The 17,313-nt window shown below is 60.6% G+C and overlaps 1 protein-coding gene across 3 annotated transcripts in view; it reads right to left on the minus strand.

Moving 5' to 3' along the window:
* ABR (ABR activator of RhoGEF and GTPase) overlaps positions 1–15,695 on the minus strand; it is a 38,382-nt gene extending 22,687 nt beyond the window's left edge. For 2 of the 3 annotated variants that reach the window (XR_015774462.1, XM_088066377.1), the window contains exons 1-2: positions 15,386–15,695; positions 1,241–1,425 (exon numbers count right to left, since the gene is read on the minus strand). Coding sequence is in view for 2 of the 3 variants with exons in the window: in XM_088066377.1 (XP_087922503.1) it covers positions 1,241–1,425; positions 15,386–15,695 (495 nt within the window). In the remaining variant the exon portion in view is untranslated. Of the gene's footprint in view, positions 1–1,240; positions 1,426–5,840; positions 6,034–15,385 lie in introns of those variants that run through there. The other variant, XM_088066378.1, reaches the window with a different exon arrangement.
* Positions 15,696–17,313: the final 1,618 nt, after the last annotated feature.

A 17,313-nucleotide genomic window follows, 5' to 3' on the forward strand; every position in this document is an offset into this window, starting at 1 on the left:
GTGGGGTGAACCTGGCACCCTGTGCCATCAGCCACACAAGCACAAGCCTGTGCCCCTCATGGAGGTGGACACACAGCACTGGTATTGGAGGGTGCTCTGCCAAGCCCCAGCACAAGCAGGTCCACATGAAGAGACGGAGGCAGAGCTGGCACTGGGCTCCAACCCAATCCTGTCGGTCACAACCAAGTCAACATCCCTGCCTGTGCCCAGAGCCAGCGTGCCCCACCAGCCCTCAGTGACACCCCTCTGCCAGCATCTCCCCTCAGCCCTGCTTCCCAGAGCCACCCTCTGCTGTCCCTGCTAGCTCGGGCTCAGATCCAGCGCTCTCACCCCAGCACCGGGGTGTCAGGGCTGGGGCTCGAAGGCTGTGCTGAGGGGACAAGGAGCCCGAAGCCCGAGTGGTTTAGAGACAGCGCCGGGAGGCGATGGCAGAGGGCAGCACCCTCCTCTCCCTCCCCAGGGGCGCTGGGTGCCGGGATGACGATGCTGCGCAGGGCAGCCCCGGGGAGGAAGCCACACCTCTCCCTCCTCTGCCTCAGCATCCGGGTCAGGAGCTTAACTCTTTCCATGACAAAAATAAAACTTCACTTCTCCGGGCCCGGGCAGCGGCAGCGCCGGGGGATCCTCCAGCCCGGGCCCGTGCGGTTGCTCCGTGCACTAAAGCCGAGGGGCCAATGTGCCTGCCTGGGCCCCACCGCTCCCGGGCCTTATGGAAACTTTCATTCTGGAAAAACCCCACATTTTTCCCTTTGGATCCCACCCCGCATCTCTGCGGGTATTCTTCCTCTCTTGGAAAACCAAAGGACTTCCCAAGGATGCGCTGCGAACAGCAGAAGTTACATCTAAATAGTCCAGAGCGAGGGGGGGCACCTTGTGTCCCCACCCCTGCTGGTGACTGGTCCCCGAGTGCCACTAGATGGAGCCGGCAGCCCGGCGGAGCCGCTGTCCCCAAGGGCTCCGGGAGCTGGGGACCCCGGGAGCTCCCTGCCCCGGGACCCCGCTCTCGGGCCAGCCCATCCCCTCCTGGCTCTGCCACCGGCACGGCACTGCGGGGCAGGAATACGGCGTGTCCCACGGGCATGGCATCCCCCGAACTGCTGCTCCCCGGCGCCCAGACTGCCACAGCCAGCAGAAATTGGGCTGCCGGGCACAGTCCCCCAGGTCACAGCAGCACAAACACCGCTGACACCCGAGCCGGACACGCAGAGCCCCGAGCCCCCCATCCGCCCCCAGCACCTACCCCTGTGCCGAGGCCATCGGTGGGCGTGGGCGAGACACCGTCCCCGCTCTCCTGGCCGCGGGCGCTGAGCTGGGGGGACATGGTGGGCGATTCATCGATGTAGGGCATGGTTTCCGAGCCCTCTGGAAGCGCCTTGGGCTCCTCGTTGCCCTCGGCGTCGTACTCGTCCGCACCATAGTTGAAGTCTGCCGGGGTGAGAGAGGGTGGCCGTGAGCATCCAGGCAGGGCTCAGGGTCACCGTGTGGCACCAAGGCCACCCAGCCCAGCCTGTGGTTACCCGCGGGCAGCTCCCAGGGCCACTCACGGACGGCCCAGCCCAGCCTCGCTGCCTGCTCAGCCAAACAGGCAAGAAGACATCACACCGCGCATCCTCGGCCCCGCAGGCATCCTCTGCTCGACACACTTCCCTATATTTGAATAATTAACGGAACCGAGAGCCCGACGGCCTCGTCTGCATAGGGACAGCTGCTCTGCCAGACGCTCCAGCCCCATGCAAGTGGCCGTGCTCTGCCTGCCCGCCGGCCACCATCCCTGTGCCATCCCCTGGGAGACAGGAGCTGGGCTGGCAGCCATAGCCGCCGTCCTCCTCGCTCGCCCATGCCCACACTCCTGGAAGCGTGGAAATGCGTGCCAGGCCGCCTGGATCCACAGCACGGAGGGCAGTGCCAGCCCCCTGGCAGAAGGGCTCCACTGCCTCCCGGTGGGGGCCGAAGCGGGGCTGCGTTCCCAGCGCAGGATGAGGCCCCCGCCCCAGAACAGCACCCGTTTTGGGGTGCCCCACGCTGAGCAACAATCCCCCACCACCCATGGCCCAGGGGAAGCCATTTCGGGGAGACAGAGCCCCAAGTGGGAGGGCGGGGGGGACTCCAGGGTCTGCAGCGGGGCCCTGGAGAGCAGCGGGGGACCGGGGTACATCCTAACCTGTTACCATGGGAACGGCAGCAGCACGGTGGCAGCGGGAAGAGGTGGCTGCAGCAGCCCCTAGATGCTGACAAAGGGGAGGGGGAAGGGAGCCCGGCTGCGGCAGGGACGGCCGAGGGGTGCAGACAGCCCCCCCCCCCCCCCAGTGCTTGCAGCCAGGAGCCCCTTGGCAGCTGCCAAAGAAGTGGGGGGGCTCATCCAACACCACCCTGATCCCTCGCCAGCCCCTCACTCCCCTCCCATCCAGCAGCCCCATGGATCCCCGGAAGCCACATCCCCACAGACACTGGGCACAGACATTGGGGAGACCCCAACTAAGATCCCAGCTGATAACCTGGCCAAAACGGGGTGCACTGGTATCAGAGCAGCCACCCCAGATCAAACCCCACACCTCTGCCACTCCATATGCCCACGGCCCTGGCCATCCAGACTCCCTGGCTCCCACCAACACTGCTCAGCACATTAATATTACATCCTGCTTCCTAGGGAAAGTGGATAAATCTTTAAATCAAAGAGCGCTGCAAAGTATGCTCAGGCCAGGAGTCCTGGCATTTCCAGTGGGGAGGGATGGGGAGTCCCATCCTGCACCTGAGGGGGGCTGGAGGAGAGCTGTGACATGGGCCAGATGCACCCCATGTCCGCTAGGAAACCACAGCTCCTCTCAGACCTTACCTCTTTAGCAATCCCTCAGAGGCTGTGGGGACACCCTCAGTTGGCCACCACAGCACAACTTCAACCCAGGAGCTGACTGGATTGGGCCCCCCACCCATAACATCCCCTGGTCCTCAGCTTCCAGAAAAAAAGAATCCCTGGCTCTAACCTGTCCTGCCTCCTCATGGTGGGATGTCCATCGTCTCTCCTGTCTTGGACAGGTCCCAGCTGCGATGTGTCCAGCACCATCCAGGGGCATGGCAGCATAAGGCTCATTAGTACTGGTGTCCCCCGTGATGGCCACTCCCCAGGACAGCCACCCCACACAGCTCCCCTGACCCCCTCAACAGGTACAGGGACTGTCCCTAGGCTGGAAATGCCCCAGAGCAACCCAAACCTCTCACCCAAGCACCTTTTCCCATCAGGTGGGGTCTAAGGAGGAGCCAAGTCAGCAGAGAGGGGCCAAAGCTGATGGTCCCCAGCAGTTCGGAGGCCATCAGACACCATTGCAGACCTTCACCATGGCCAAGGTCTGCAGCTCCAGGCTTAAACACAGGGACACCCAGAGTGGCACTGTCACTGTGGCAGTCCTGGCAACCCAGGCAGGGTGGCTCAGCATCCAGGTAATGAGGAAACAGCGTTAATGAGGCAGCTGGGGACCCTGGGAGGTGACACCTGCAGCAGTGCAGGGAAGAAGGTGGCATGGAGAGGGAAGGGACTGGGCTGCAGGGATGCAGGAATGACCTGGCTCCTGTTGCTACCAGCTGGAGCAGATCTACATGCCAGTCCCTGAGATGAGATGAGATCCACAGGCATTGCCCAACAGGCACCCAAGGAGAGGAACCCTGTGCTGCCCACAGGACAGAGCCAGGTCCCCACGGCAGAGGAACCTCCCCAGCACCCCCAGAAGCTGCTACAGGGAGGGGAGCAAGCAGCACCAAGCACCAGGACAGGCATGGGAAACACTGAGGGGCAAGGGGGCACAGAGAGGTTGTCCCCTGTGTCTCCCTGCCTGTGGGGTGCTTGTGCCACCCCGGCAGCCCAAACCCAGCGCCTCCCTCCCTCCTCCCCCCACAGCTGCATTGCCCCTGCAGCCTGTTCTGTGCCCGTGCCAAAACCCAGTGCTATTTTTGCTCCTGATTTTTAGCAGCAGTGGAAATCCTGCTGCACCCCAGGCATGGAGACCGAGGGGAGGGAGGAAGCCTGGCCCAGGGGAGCCACTCTGGGGGGCAAGGACACCCCGACCTGAAACAGCCTTGTAGCCCCAACCCCACAGGCAGCCCCGGGGCCCTGAGCTGGATCCAAGCCCGAGCTACACTGAGGGATGCTGACACCCATCAGGGCAGAGGCCCTGTGAGCTGGCACATGGCTCCAGCAGGGTGACAGGGCCAGGAACACGTCTCCATGAAGGATTCTTTTTCCCAGGAAAATGTTTTTGCTCTGCCACATCTTTCCAGGCTGACCCAGGTTACTGCCAGGTCCCCATGAGGGAGCTCAGCCAAGGGCAGCAGATGGCTCCTGCCCAGCCTGGACAGAGCACAGTCACAGCAGCTCAGGATGGCATTTCCATCTGGACACGTGCTGTTCCCTGACACCCCATCAGTGTGTGGGCACAGCCCAATTCCATCCATTCCATCCCACTTCCAAGAAAAGCCCAACATCCGCACAGAGCCAGTGAGATTTTGGGGAAACGCCATGGTTTCCCTGTGCCTGGGTGAAAATTCACCATGACAACACAGATGTGCGAGCTGGCCTCGGACCTGCCTCTGTGGGCCTCTGCTAAACAGTGTCTCAACACATCAGCATCTCCTCCACACCATCACTGCCTTGCCCAGTGTGATGGACGCTGGACCCTGCCCTGCATCCCCTAAAACATGGGCATGCCAAGCAGCCTCCCCCACACCTTGGGGAGGGCAGCTGGAGCAGGATTTGGGATGGCAGAGGCACGGCTTTGCAGAGATGCCGTGGCTGGGAAGGAGGGTGCAGAGGCTGGGGCTGGATGTGGCCCCTGGGCTCCAGCCCAAACACCTGCACAGCCACCCCAGCCCCCGGGGCTGCTGCTGCTGGATGTGGCCTCTGGCTGGGGATGTCAGAGGCTTTGGGCTGGAAAACTTGGGGAGGGGGCTCAGCCCTACACAAGGCGCCCCTTGGTGGCCTCTGCTCCCTCTAGGGCATGACAGATGCCAGATCCATGCATGGAGCATGCTCGGGAGCATCCCACCTTCCCACGCACCCGTGCCAAACCTCGCTGCCCCACCAGCACCAGGCTCCGAGCTCTACACCGCACCCCCAAACCCCACCCCGGGGTTCAGAGCTCAACGCTGCCCCGAAATAACAACGAGGACCCTGTGACCGAGCCCCTCATCCCCTGGCCACGTCCCTGGCTGCCGTGAGACCAGGACCGGCACGGCTGCGGGGCTCACTCCTCCTCCCTGCTGCCCGAACGTGGGATCGGGGGATTCGCACCCCCGGGGCTGCTGCAGGACGCCCCCGGCCCCGCCGGTACCAGCCCCCGGTACCGACACGGCGTTGCCACAGCACCGGCACAGCGCCGGGAGCTCGCTGAGAAAATCAGCCGAGGGAGGGAGAGGAGCCTTCCCACCGCCGAGCAGGGACGGCAGCGGGACCTGGGGCCAAAAAACACCCCCATGCCCAAAGCCTCAGCGGGCAGTGCCAGCTGCCAGGAATGACCTGCTGCAGCCTCAGCGAGCCCCACCGCGCCGGGGCCACCGCCACCGTCCCCATCCTGCTCACGCAGCCCCCCGGAGCAGGCAGCGGCTCCCCAGAACCTGGGGGATGCCGGACCGATCCTGGCCAGCGCCGTCCTGCTACCAGGGCATGCGGGATGCTCACGGAAAGGAGCACAACTCCCCGCCGGCATCGTCAGCCCCGTGCCCGGGCTCGGCTCCGCCTGGGACGCCCAGCCCAGGCTCCCCCGGCACAGCATCCCTGCCCAGCGTTACACAACAGGTAGGGGCGACCCAGCCCCTCGTCCCCCTCGCCTCCCCCGCCGGCCCAGACCACGTACTGCTGTAGAGGGTGTCGATCCAGGAGAGGCGAGGCAGGCCGCGGTGGCTCAGCGGCTCCATGCTCGGAGGGCTGCGCTCAGCCCGCTCTCATCTCACAACAAAGGCGGCGGGCGGGAGGCGGGGGCCGCGGGCCCGGGGCTGGATGGCAGAGCCGGACACGGACGCCTGGCCGGGCACACGGCACCCTTCTGCCAAGGGTGCCCAGGGAAGGAGGTGCCGCCTGGCAACGGCGGCGCGTCCCGCCTCCCGCCCCTGCCTCGCCGGGGGGAGCCGAGCTCAGCGTCCCCCCGCACGCAGCCACGCCGACCCTCCGCAGGGGTCTGGGGACCGCCGAGGAGGAGGAGGAGGACAGGGAGGGGATGGTGATGGCACAGCAGCATATGCGGCTGCCCCCCGGCCACCGCAAGGAGAGCGGGGGGAAAAGGGGAGCTGGCTCCATCACCCCTTCCACCACGGTCTTACTTCCTTGCTGTGACCTGGCGATGCTGTGCCCACTTGACAGCAAAACCTCCCCAGCCCCTCAAGTCACTACGGCTGAAGGACACAGGCTCTTCCCAGCCCTGCTCCTCCTGCTTCAGGGAACCACAGCCTGCAGGAGCCGGGAGCAGCCCTGCCCCACGCTGGGGCTGCCAGAGCAGGACGTGGGCAGGCAGGGGTTAAACCGCCCTCCCCAGCCGCATGTAGCCAAAGGAAATACGAAGTGCCAGAGTCATCGACCCCAATATGTCAGGGCGCCAGCCAAGCGTTCAAGTGCAAAGAGTGCCCTGGTTCAGGCTGTGCCGGCACCGCTGCCCCGTCCCGGCAGTGCGGGCACCGTCCCCTGCCAGAGCCCCCGACCGCATCCTGCCCTCGGGGCCCGGGAGTGGGGCAGGGCCTGGAGCGGGCACCGGGGCCAGATGGGAGCCGGGCAGGAGGGATAATGCTCTGTCGGGCACACGGGGAAGGCAGAGCCATCGGAGAGTGAAGTGCCAAGACGCGGGTGGGAGACCTGAGGGGATCCTGCCAGAGCACTGCCACCACCTGATTCCCGCTCCCAGGGATGTCCATGACAGGCTCGGATGCAGCATTTTGGGGCAGCACGGCAGTGCCAGTGCTGTGGTTCAGCGTGGCTGGAGAACAGGGAGCTGTTGGCACCTGGCATCCAGGATGAGGAGCCACTGCTGCCTCCAGCACAGCTCTGCCTGCCTGGGGGCTGCGTCCAGCCCTGGCACGGCAGGGACATCCAGAGCCTCCTGTACCCACGGGCTGTGAGTGCTGAGTTAGGGGCACAGGGTGCAGCCCTACAGCTGCCATTTCCCACCCTTGCCCTGCCCCATCCCAAGCACTTTGGTGAGATGAGGCTCCCCTTGTCCCCAGGACATTGGCACAGGCAGTGCCTGAGATGTGACAGTCTTTGCTGCTGACCATCCCCCACCAACTCCCCCATTCACTCCTGCTTTGGCTCAAGCTGAGCATGTCCTTGCTTTGTCCCTTAATGGATGGAGAGTTTCCTCCACACTCCACAACAAACCCCACACCCCTGCACCCCTCAGCCCTCCAGAGCCCGAGGCCCTGCCAGGAAGGTGACAGTAGCTAAACTGAGAGCATCAGCCTTGCTCATGGCAGGAAACCACACTCCGCTGATGCCTCGGGGAGCCCCGCAGCAGCACCAGCACAAGATGCAGCTGCTCATCCTCAGCGCGATGGCTGCAGAGCCGCGGGGGCAGCAGGCAGCTGATTTTCCATGTACAGATCCCTGCATGCAGGCAGGGAGGGGCTTTTCCACATTTTTCCCCCAGCCAGAGACACTTCCTGGCCACTCCCGCCCATGGCACCAGCCTCTCCTTTCCCACTTTGTACATCCGGCTCTTTATCCAGCACAGGGCATGAGCTGAGCACTTGGATGAGCTGCCAGACCTCCTGGAGCCCCTCCCCAGGCTGGCCACCCCCAGGCTGACACCAAACAGTGACACACAAAGTGCCACGGCCAGGAGGACAACTGCCCTGAGTGTCCTGGGAACGCCAAACCAGGCCCACCCTGTGGTGCACCACCAACCCAGGCAGGTGGTCTTGCACAGTCCACACTAAAACTGCTGGGCTGTATTTTTAGTTTGGTTTTCATATTCTTTTCACCTTTCCAAAAAAAAAACAACCAACAACAAAACCTCAAAATCTGCAAAGCAGCTGCACTTTCCTCCTCTGCCCGTGGTTGGGGGAGCACCCACCCACACCCTGGCACCCTTCAGCCCTCGGTGACAGAGACCAGTCCTGGGTGAGGAGATGCTGCCAACCCTGTTCTCAACCCCCGCCAACCGCCCCCAGCTCCAGCTGGGAGCATCCCTGCAGCAAGAGCCGGGAGCTGAGTTCCACCATCCTCCCCACCAGCAGCCAGCCCTGCACAGCCTGCCTGGTGTCTGGCTGTCTGCCTGGCATCTGCCCAGCCCCTACCCACCAGCCCATGCATTGCTATTTCTGGGCTCTTGTGCAAGAGTCCTCCAGTCACCGCCACAGGAGCTGCAGGAGCCCCAGTGCTTGCCAGAGCTGGGCAAGGGCTGGTGCTGGGCACCCAGGGCTAGTGCTGGGCACCCAGGGCTTGTGGCAGGCACCCAGGGCTAGTGCTGGGCACCCAGGGCTTGTGGCAGGCACCCAGGGCTGGTGCTGGGCACCCAGGGCTCACAGCAACCAGAAAGCAGCTCCAGAGCCACACCGGCACCTCCAACACTGGGGGTGTTTTCCCACAGGAAGAGTGGAATGGGAGAGTGAGGCTGGGGAGCACTGTGCAAGTGGCTAAAGAAGCCAAGGACTGAAAGAGCAGCCAGAGTGCTTTGGTTTGGGAGAGGAAAATCTCTGTGTGCTGGAGCCATGGCAGGAACACAGCCAGGGCTGCAGAGTCTGGGGCTGAGGTGGGAGACACCAGAGGAGAGCCTGGCTTCCCCAGCTCCACCAGTGCCTGCCCTGCTGGGCTCTCAGGAGGTCCAGGCTCTCCCTCACTAGTGCAGAGCAGCAGCTCTCCCATTGCCAGAGGCTGCACAGAGGGAAGAGGAATAAATGAAAATGTTTCCAGCCTTCCTGCCAAGGAGCACAGCAGGTCCTCAGTCCAGCACTAAATGTCTCTTCCTGTATCACTTCCCCGTGGAATCGAAACCCTGAGGTCTGTGCTGCATCAGCCCCAAGCTGCACTCCCTGGGGCACAGCTGAGAGGTGCCTGGAGAACAGGGAGGTCACTTGGAGCATCCTGCCCTCAGGGCAGTGCCAGGCACAGTGCCAGAGCCAAGCTAGTGTGGGGAGGAGGGCAGAGAGGCAGAGGGGCAGCACTGCCCCTGGCCTCTCAAAACACCAGATGGAAAGGGAATGAAAGGTGGTGGCTGGTCAGAAAAAACCTTTCACTTCAGGTGAAGGCCTGGGCCAGCTCTTGCATTGTGGTTCTTCTCCAAGAGGGAGGCAGCTGTGGCTGTATCTACCACAGACCCCAGCTGCTCCTCTTGCCCCAGCCTGGTGCTCAGTTGGTTGGGCCAGGTTTGCTCCCCAGCACAGGAGGAGGAGGAGGTGTTGATTCACAGCCAAAAATAATCACCCATGGAAAAAAAACTGTCCATGGCAGAAAGCCCCGTCCCAGCACAAAGGTCTCCCTATCTGCCAGATCTTCAAAAAATCCAGGAACTTTAGAGCTGGGACTTTTCTGGAGGCAGATCTGCAGGAGTGCTCTGGGATTCCGCTCAGGCTGGCCAGGGTCAGCTCCAGCTCCAGCCAAGGAAGCCAAGAAGTGCTGCTGCTACTGATCTACACATGCCAATTATCCTGCTTAGCAAACACTGATTAAGTAATTTGGGGTGGGAAATGAAGCCTGCTCGATGATGACTCTTGGGGATAGGGTGAGTTCTGTGTGTTCCCTCAGGCTGGCTCCCAGCCACTGCTCCAGGTGAGCTCAGTGGGAGGAAAATCCAGAAATGCCACAAACCAAGGGGGCAGAGGTGCCACTTTCTGGAATGGATGGATGGACACTGTCCTAGTTTAGGGCAAATTTGGGAGAGAACCTCCAAATACAGTTCCCCCAGGAAAGCAAAATTCAAAAGGCCTCTCCCTGTAACTGGTTTGGTAAAAAGAGATATCCTTGGAGAGAAGTGGAAAAAACTGTTTATTTAACAAAAACTGAATAATATTAAACAATAAAACCTCTCATTCTTCGAAGGGATGGCAAATCCAGGAAGAAAAGTCCTCTTGATGTGGTGTAGCTCAGCCTGCTCAGGTTCTGATCAGTTCCTCTGGTGCCGGACAGTGCCGAGGCCCAGGCCCCGGTGGGCCACAGGAGTGAGCTCCAGGGGTTTGTCTGGGTTTTCAGTCCAAAGCAGGTTTGAACAGATCCAGGAAAAAAAGGGAAAAAAGTCCAGAGAACTCCTCTGCCTCAGCTAGCTAAAACTAACTAAAAGCCAAAGAGAAGCTCTGTCCTGCTGTCTGTCCGTGCTGCAGACACTACAGTCCAGGAGCAGGATGTGTGGGAGTGATGTTTTCCTTCAACACAAACTGCGGCTTCTTCTTTCCCCCCTTCGCTCTCAGAGCCAGTCTTAAAGGTGCAGAACTTGATATATAACATAAACCAGGTGATTTGGGATACCAGTGTCATAAAGTCACCCCAGGACAGACAGGCCCCTTTCTCTGAGCCAAGAGAATATGAATTCCCTTGCAGCACAGAGGAAAGCTTCTCCCTGTGATCACTGCTGCAGGGCTGGCCACAGCAGACAGCATCCAGCAGGAGACAGAGCAGAGCCATCCACTGGGATCCCGACTGGCATCGCTGGCCAGGAGGGGAGGAGGAACCCCAGGAACAAAAAGCCCTGATACACAGAAGTATCTTCCCAGGGAAACAGAAAGAAAACAAACCCCAGCCAGATTTCAATAGCCTTACAATGCAAATGTATTCAGGCCCTGCAGGGCACTTCTAGCTCTATCCAGCCACCTAATGAGGGTTTCTTGCCTGAGCTGCTGCTGCCATTGCTTCTACCTGGGGCTACTGATTACCCACAGTCAGCCACTGTGAGCCTGGGGGCCACCTCCGTGCTGAAGTACTCGTCCCCACGATGGGCACAGCCCGTGGCACTGCTGGAACTGAAGGGCAAACTCCATCCCCTCCTTCCCTTCCACAGGGAAGGAGCAGCCCAGCACCACCACCCAGCCCTGAATGCTGCCGGGCTGGGGGAGCTCAGCATCAGCTCTGCCCCAAATTCTGGGGGTCAAAAGCCAGCCAGTGGGGCTGTGCCCAGCTGACAGAACCCAGGGGTGCTGCATCCAGACCCACCTCCTCCAGGAGAGATCTCTGTGCTAGTGACAGCAGCAGCCTGCTGTGCCAGGGGGTACCCCTGCCCACCAAGACAGAGAGGGACCCCCAGCCCTCTGTGCACCCATCCTGCTTGTCTGTGGGGCCCTGGCACCTGGAAGGGCTGTTCCTCTACCCAGAAGATGCAGCTGCTGCCATGGTGGTGGCCACAGGCAGAGCTGATCACAGGTTTCCCCTCTGCTCTTGCAGCTCCAAGTCCTTCACTATTTGCCCATCACAGGGAAAACTCCAACAAGCAGCACTTACTGCTCACTTAAAGCTTTTAAACATCAACTCTTCTACTCAAAGGCTTTTCAGCCTCATAAACTTTGCATTTATTTATGATCTTCTTTAACAGTGACAATCTGTCCCAGAGTTAACCCTGCAGTCCCCATCTCAGGCCTCACATCACTCAGGGGCTGCTGTCACAATGGCATCAGGAGGGTTTGTGGAGAGAAATCACCTCCCCAAATGCTGTTGGGCCCCAGATCAGATGGAGACAGTTCAAAGGTCCCCAGCAGGCGTGCACACACAAACAGACACACACATACACACACACACACACAGTGGTTTTGTCCTTGCCTGAGCAGTTAAAATTCAATGGGAAAATATAAAGAAGTAAAAATTTTAAAACTAAATATAAGGACACAGAGGTGGTAGATGGACTCTTGGGGAGACACAACTGGAGGACATTGCAGCTCCCTGCTTTGGCACCAATATCCCACCCTTGTGCTAGAGGAAGGGAGATGAATGCACAGACCATGCAACATTTTACCTTCCTTTGGCTGTGGAATCACCCTTCCTTCCCCTCCTGCACACTATGACCTGCCCCAGGCAGAAAGGGATGCTCCAGGACAAGCTCTGGACTCTGCTCACTATTTTCCATTCTGCTTCTGCAGAATATTCCAAGAAAGGGACGAGGAACCAGCAGGGTCTAAGTGCAGCTTGGGACAACAGGACAGGGCTGCCCCATTACTTCCATAGCTGCAGGGAGTTTTTCTGGGACAGACAGAGGTGCCACTTTCGCAGCAGCAGCAGAAGCTGAAAGCAGGATGAAGTAGCAAGAACAAAACCCAACTTTACCCAAATCATGTCAGGACCCCCCAGCACAACACCCATGCCAATCCAGCCCCCATCTGGGCATGCAGGGGTGAGGTGGCCAATGCCCCAGGAACTCCAGATGCCCAGGGTCCCTCCCCCATTTCAGCCCTCTGCTGTACACCCTCCCACCGCCGCCTTTCTGTGCTCACCGCCCTCTGAGGCAGGACCCCGCCGCTGCCAGCAGCTCCCTTCCCATTTCCCAAGGTACCAGTGAAGGCAGTCCAGTGGAGCAAGGAGAAGAGCCCACGTGACTCCAGAATCTTTCCTTGAGAGAAACTGTAATTCCACCTAAACAGAGGGCTGGGGATTCACTTACAGCACATCTCGCAGCTGCAGCATCCTGCCGTAACCAGATCCACTCCATCCATCCAGCCCTCTCCATCATGGGCTATTCCAGCTATGCCAGTGCTCCCCACCCCAGAGCTCACATTTCTAGGGTGTAGGGCACAGCACAGGGCAGGTCAGGGGCTCCCAAACCCCACAGCCTTCCAGAGGAGCTCCAGCTCCATGGCAAAGCCAGCCTCTTTCCCCACTTGCCAAGGACAAAGCGAGGAACCCAGCACTGAGTTGGTTCCACCTCTGCGCTACCTGGCTGCTGGGAACAAAGCATCTCCAGTGAGCATCACCACATCCTCCTCTCAGCCAGCAGCACCATCTCCTGCTCAGCTCACCCTGTCCTGCCTGCCAGCAGCCCTCAGCCCTCCATCCCTTCCGTGGCAAACAGGAGGAGAAGGCAGCAGCACCCAGCCCGAGTGCCGCTGTGCCCTGGCACCGCGCGTCCTCAGCTGCAAGGCCAGCTGTGTGTTTAGTCACAGGGACAGGTGATGGCCAAGATGAGGGGAATTTAAGTCCTCTCCACGCTTTGTTTTGAGCCATCTGCTCGCTGACTCTCAGATTTTGTTGGTCCCGGGTGAGCTGGCACAAGCGTTATCTCAGATGCCAGGATCATGTATCTGGCTGTCACACACGCCGCTCTCATGTGATAGCCACAGACAGGGGCATCTTCCAGATTTCCCCACTTTTAATCAGATTAATCACAAGCTACTTAAAGGAAAACACTGTATTTCCCTGGTAATTCCCATAAAGACGATATTCAACACTTGCTGTCCAGAGGGTGCTTCCCAAGGTGGTTACAGCTGGGGACTGACTGCGTTCAGCCACAGCCACAGCACCACTGAGCTCCAAAATTCACATTAAAATACTGAGGGGCAGCACTGAATGGGTTACACACCACCAGAGTGCTGGCAGGAAAAGCAAACAGCACCACAATCAGGAATTTTCAATTACATCTGAAACATAGAGAAGTGAGAAGGAAACAACAAGAGGACCAGGTTAACCAACTGTCCATGAAAGGGGGATCCAGACAACAACCACACACCTCTTACTGCGCTCTCAAATTCTGCTCTTGAATGTCAGCGCAGTCAGTGCACACAGGGGCCCTTATAACACCCAACAAAGAAAATGCTGATGCCTGGGAAAGGCTCAGGACAGGCTCAGGACAAGGCTGGGGAAGGCTGAGCCCAGCCGTGTCACAGGGCAAGGAGCCAGGCACTCAGCAGAGGGGATGCTTCCTCCTGGAGCTGCTGACCCTGAGGAAACCCATTTAGGGGAGGAGGAAGAGGCCACACTGAACCACAGCACATTCAACCTTGGACTTCAAAGTCTTCCCAAAAGACTCACCCCCACCAGCTGCAAAGGTCTCAAAGGGTGGTGCAGAGCTGGATCCCTCCAAGTTACAAAGCCAGGACCCTCAGGGGTTTGTGCTGTGCTTCAGGAAAGCCCCTTTAACATCACCCACCAACCTGAGAGCAGCCTTGCACCATCCTGGCTTTGGAAACATCCAAGAGCATAACCCAGATATAAACAAAACACAGGTCTCAGTGTAAATCAAAAGGATTTACACTTGGTCACTCTGCTGCACTCCAGCCACTTCAGCCACGGAGCAGCTCTCCAAGAACCACAGCCCGTGCCTGCTGCTGGGAGCTGGAGAGGGGCTTGGGGCAGCCCTTTGAAGGCAGCATTCCCAATGTCCTTGTTCCTGGCTGCAGGGCTGGGCACAGGCTGCCACGGGGAGCGGGACAAACACATGTGCAGCCCAGCACAGCACGGTAACAACACTGAGAGCAGCCACGTACTTTGGACATTTCATCTCCAGGCAGCTCAGGAAGGTGAAGTGGAAACTTCCTCCAGCACTGCAGACTAATTAAATAAATATAAATGAACTAAATATTAAGCATAATTTGACACCAGAGGACTTGCTCTCCAGGCAATCTCAAACCAGCACGAGGGAAATCCACCACCCCAAACAATCGAGCAAGAACAAAATTAACTCAAATCAGCTGCAGAATTAGCAGCATTAAAAGTGACATTTCCTAGCTGCCAGGACTGTGTTTGAACCGGGTTTAATGCTGATGCAATAACAACTTCCAGGCCGCTGGAAGTAGGACAGTGTGACGGCTGACGGCGCTAGCTGGCTGTGCCTTCAGTGTCACCACACAGCCAGGCACTTGCGAAATAACATTGTCCTCAATCCACCTAGAAAAACGCCCCGGGACATGTCACCACCCCGGAATGCTTCTGCTTCAGAGCCTTCAGGACTTCCCCGCAGGAGGTCACAGGGTGTCACCTGAGCTGAGGTGTTCCCAAGAGCCGGGTGACGCCGGGAGGAAGTGACTCCTCTGCAGCGACCCAGCCCCAGCGGTGGCTCGTGGTCCAGTGGCCCATCACCAAGGGCCCAGCTGCAGGGGACTGGCCAGCCGCACACCCAAGGATGGGGGCTTGGCATGAGATGTCCCTGCGGATGGGACAGGGAGGAGACGGGGGCTTGGGGTGACCTTGGTGGTTGGTCGGGGACTGCACAAGGTGGCATTAGCTGTTTGATGGGGATGGCAAAAGGAGTTTGGGCGTTCTCCGCTATGTTTCGGCCTGGGGTGCTCCTGGCTGAGTGACGGGGGTCCCGTGCCGAGTCCCAGCACGGACTCACCAGCTGCGTGGCAGGGATGGCACAGGGGCTCGGGATCGCCTTTACCCCCGGCACGGGCACGGGGGCACGGGGAGCGCAGGACGGGCAGCGGCAGGGCCGGGGATGGCACAGGGGTTGGGGACACCCTCGTCCCCTGGGGCGCGGGGTGGGGACGGCTCCCCCTCACCCACCTGCCGAGGAAGCGTCCCCCGCGCCGGAGCTGCCGGCGCTGCCGCCCTCGGGGGAGCTGCCGGCGGGGCGGGGGGCGGCGGGCGGCGGCGGCGGCGGCGGGGCCCGGGCCAGCGCCGCCTCCAGGTACCCCACCTTGAATCGCTCCTCGGCCAGCGCCCGCTGCAGGCGGCGCAGGTGGCGGCGGCAGCGCTCCAGCTCCCGCTCCATGGCCCGCACCGAGCCCAGCTCCATGCGGGGCGCCGGCTCCCCCGGGCTCTGCCCCTGCCCGTCCCGAGCGAAGTCCGCCCGGCCCGCCCTGCCCGCCGCCATCCCCCGCCCCAAAGCCGGGCTCCCCCTCCCCACCCCCCGGCACGCCGCCTTCCGCCCCCCGCCGCCGCCGTGGGGCCTGACGTCGGTGCCCGCCCCCGGCCCGCCCCGCCTCGGCTCCGCACGGCCCCGCCGGGGCGGGGGCAGCGCTGCCACCGCCCCCCGGGCCCGCCACGGCTGCGGCCCGCGGAGACAACCGGAGGGGCCCCGTGGAGGGAGCGCCCCGGGACACCGAGGGAGGGGATGGGGATGGGGATGGGGATGGGATGGGATGGGACGGGGACGGGGATGGGATGGGATGGGATGGGATGGGATGGGATGGGATGGGATGGGATGGGATGGGATGGGATGGGATGGGATGGGATGGGATGGGATGGGATGGGATGGGATGGGGACACCAGTGGGGTGTGGGTGCTGTGGTCCTGCAGCTCACAGGCTCCCACCACCCTCTCTGGGTCTCCCCGAGGAGCTGTGAGCAGGGGGATGTGGGTGAGGGAATGCCCAGTGCCGGCAGCTCAGGGCAGTAACAACATGACAATTAATGCCAGAATCCATCCCATGTGCTCTGGGAGATCCCCAAGCAGGGAACAACCGAGCCTTGAAGGCTCCTGTACCACGGGGTGGCTCCTGTCCCTTCCACAGCTGCTACGTGCCCTGGCTTTCGCTGCAGAGCTCTGTGTGTCCAATCCTCATCCTCTGGCCAGTGAAACTCTGCCAGCCGTGTTGGTGTCAGGATGGATGAGCCATTCCTGGCACATGAAGCAGCAGGCACAGCCTCCTGTGGTGGGCAACAAAGGTCTGCAAGTCCCTGAAAGGAGTTTGTAACCTGGTGAGGGTTTGTCTCTGTTCCCAAGGAACAAGGGACAGGACGAGAGGAAATGGCCTCAAGGCTTAAAGTGGATATTAGAAAAATGCCTTCACTGAAAAGATGGTCAGACATTGGAACAGGCTGCTCAGGAAAGTGATGGAAATGTTCAAAAAACATGGATGTGGCACTTAGTTGTTCCATGGTGACAAGGCAGTGCTGGGTCAATGTTTGGATTCAATTTGGCTTTTCCTACTGGAATGACTTTGGGATTCTGTGAAGGCCCCAGATAGGCCTTTTGCCCACTGCCTCCCATATGTGCTGTGTTTATGCACGTGCCCATGGCTCACCCCTGCTCCACAGGATGTGGCTTTCCAACCTGTGCCCAGGGCAGGGCTGTTCCCTGGTGCTGTGCTGGGTGCTGGAACAGGATCTCACCCACAGGCATCTCCAGGCAGCACGAGTGCCTGTCGCTGCCTCCTCCTGTGCCCTGCAGGGTGGCTGCCTGGGCACAGATGACTCACCAGCCCACGTCCCTGTGTCCCTTGTGCCACCTGGTCGTGCCCCAGCAGGAACAGAGCGCCCTATTTATTTACCCTTACCCGCGGGCCCAGGCAGTGTCGCAACAGCCGCCTCCTCCTTCCCCTGAGCACCAGGAATGGGCACCTCCCTGCATGCCAGTCCTGGCTCTCATCCTTCCCTGCTGCAGGCTCCCTTGCTGTGCCCTGGCACATCCGTGCCTCCCGGTGCAGGAGGGATGGTGCTGGGGCAGTGCCAGGAGCTGGGCAGCCCTCCCAGGCCGTGCCAGCTGCCTCT

The sequence above is a fragment of the Pseudopodoces humilis genome, chromosome 23 (assembly GCF_049639895.1).
Source record: "Pseudopodoces humilis isolate 2021_Gansu_Grassland_sample_001 chromosome 23, ASM4963989v1, whole genome shotgun sequence".
In the NCBI taxonomy this organism is placed as follows: domain Eukaryota; kingdom Metazoa; phylum Chordata; class Aves; order Passeriformes; family Paridae; genus Pseudopodoces; species Pseudopodoces humilis.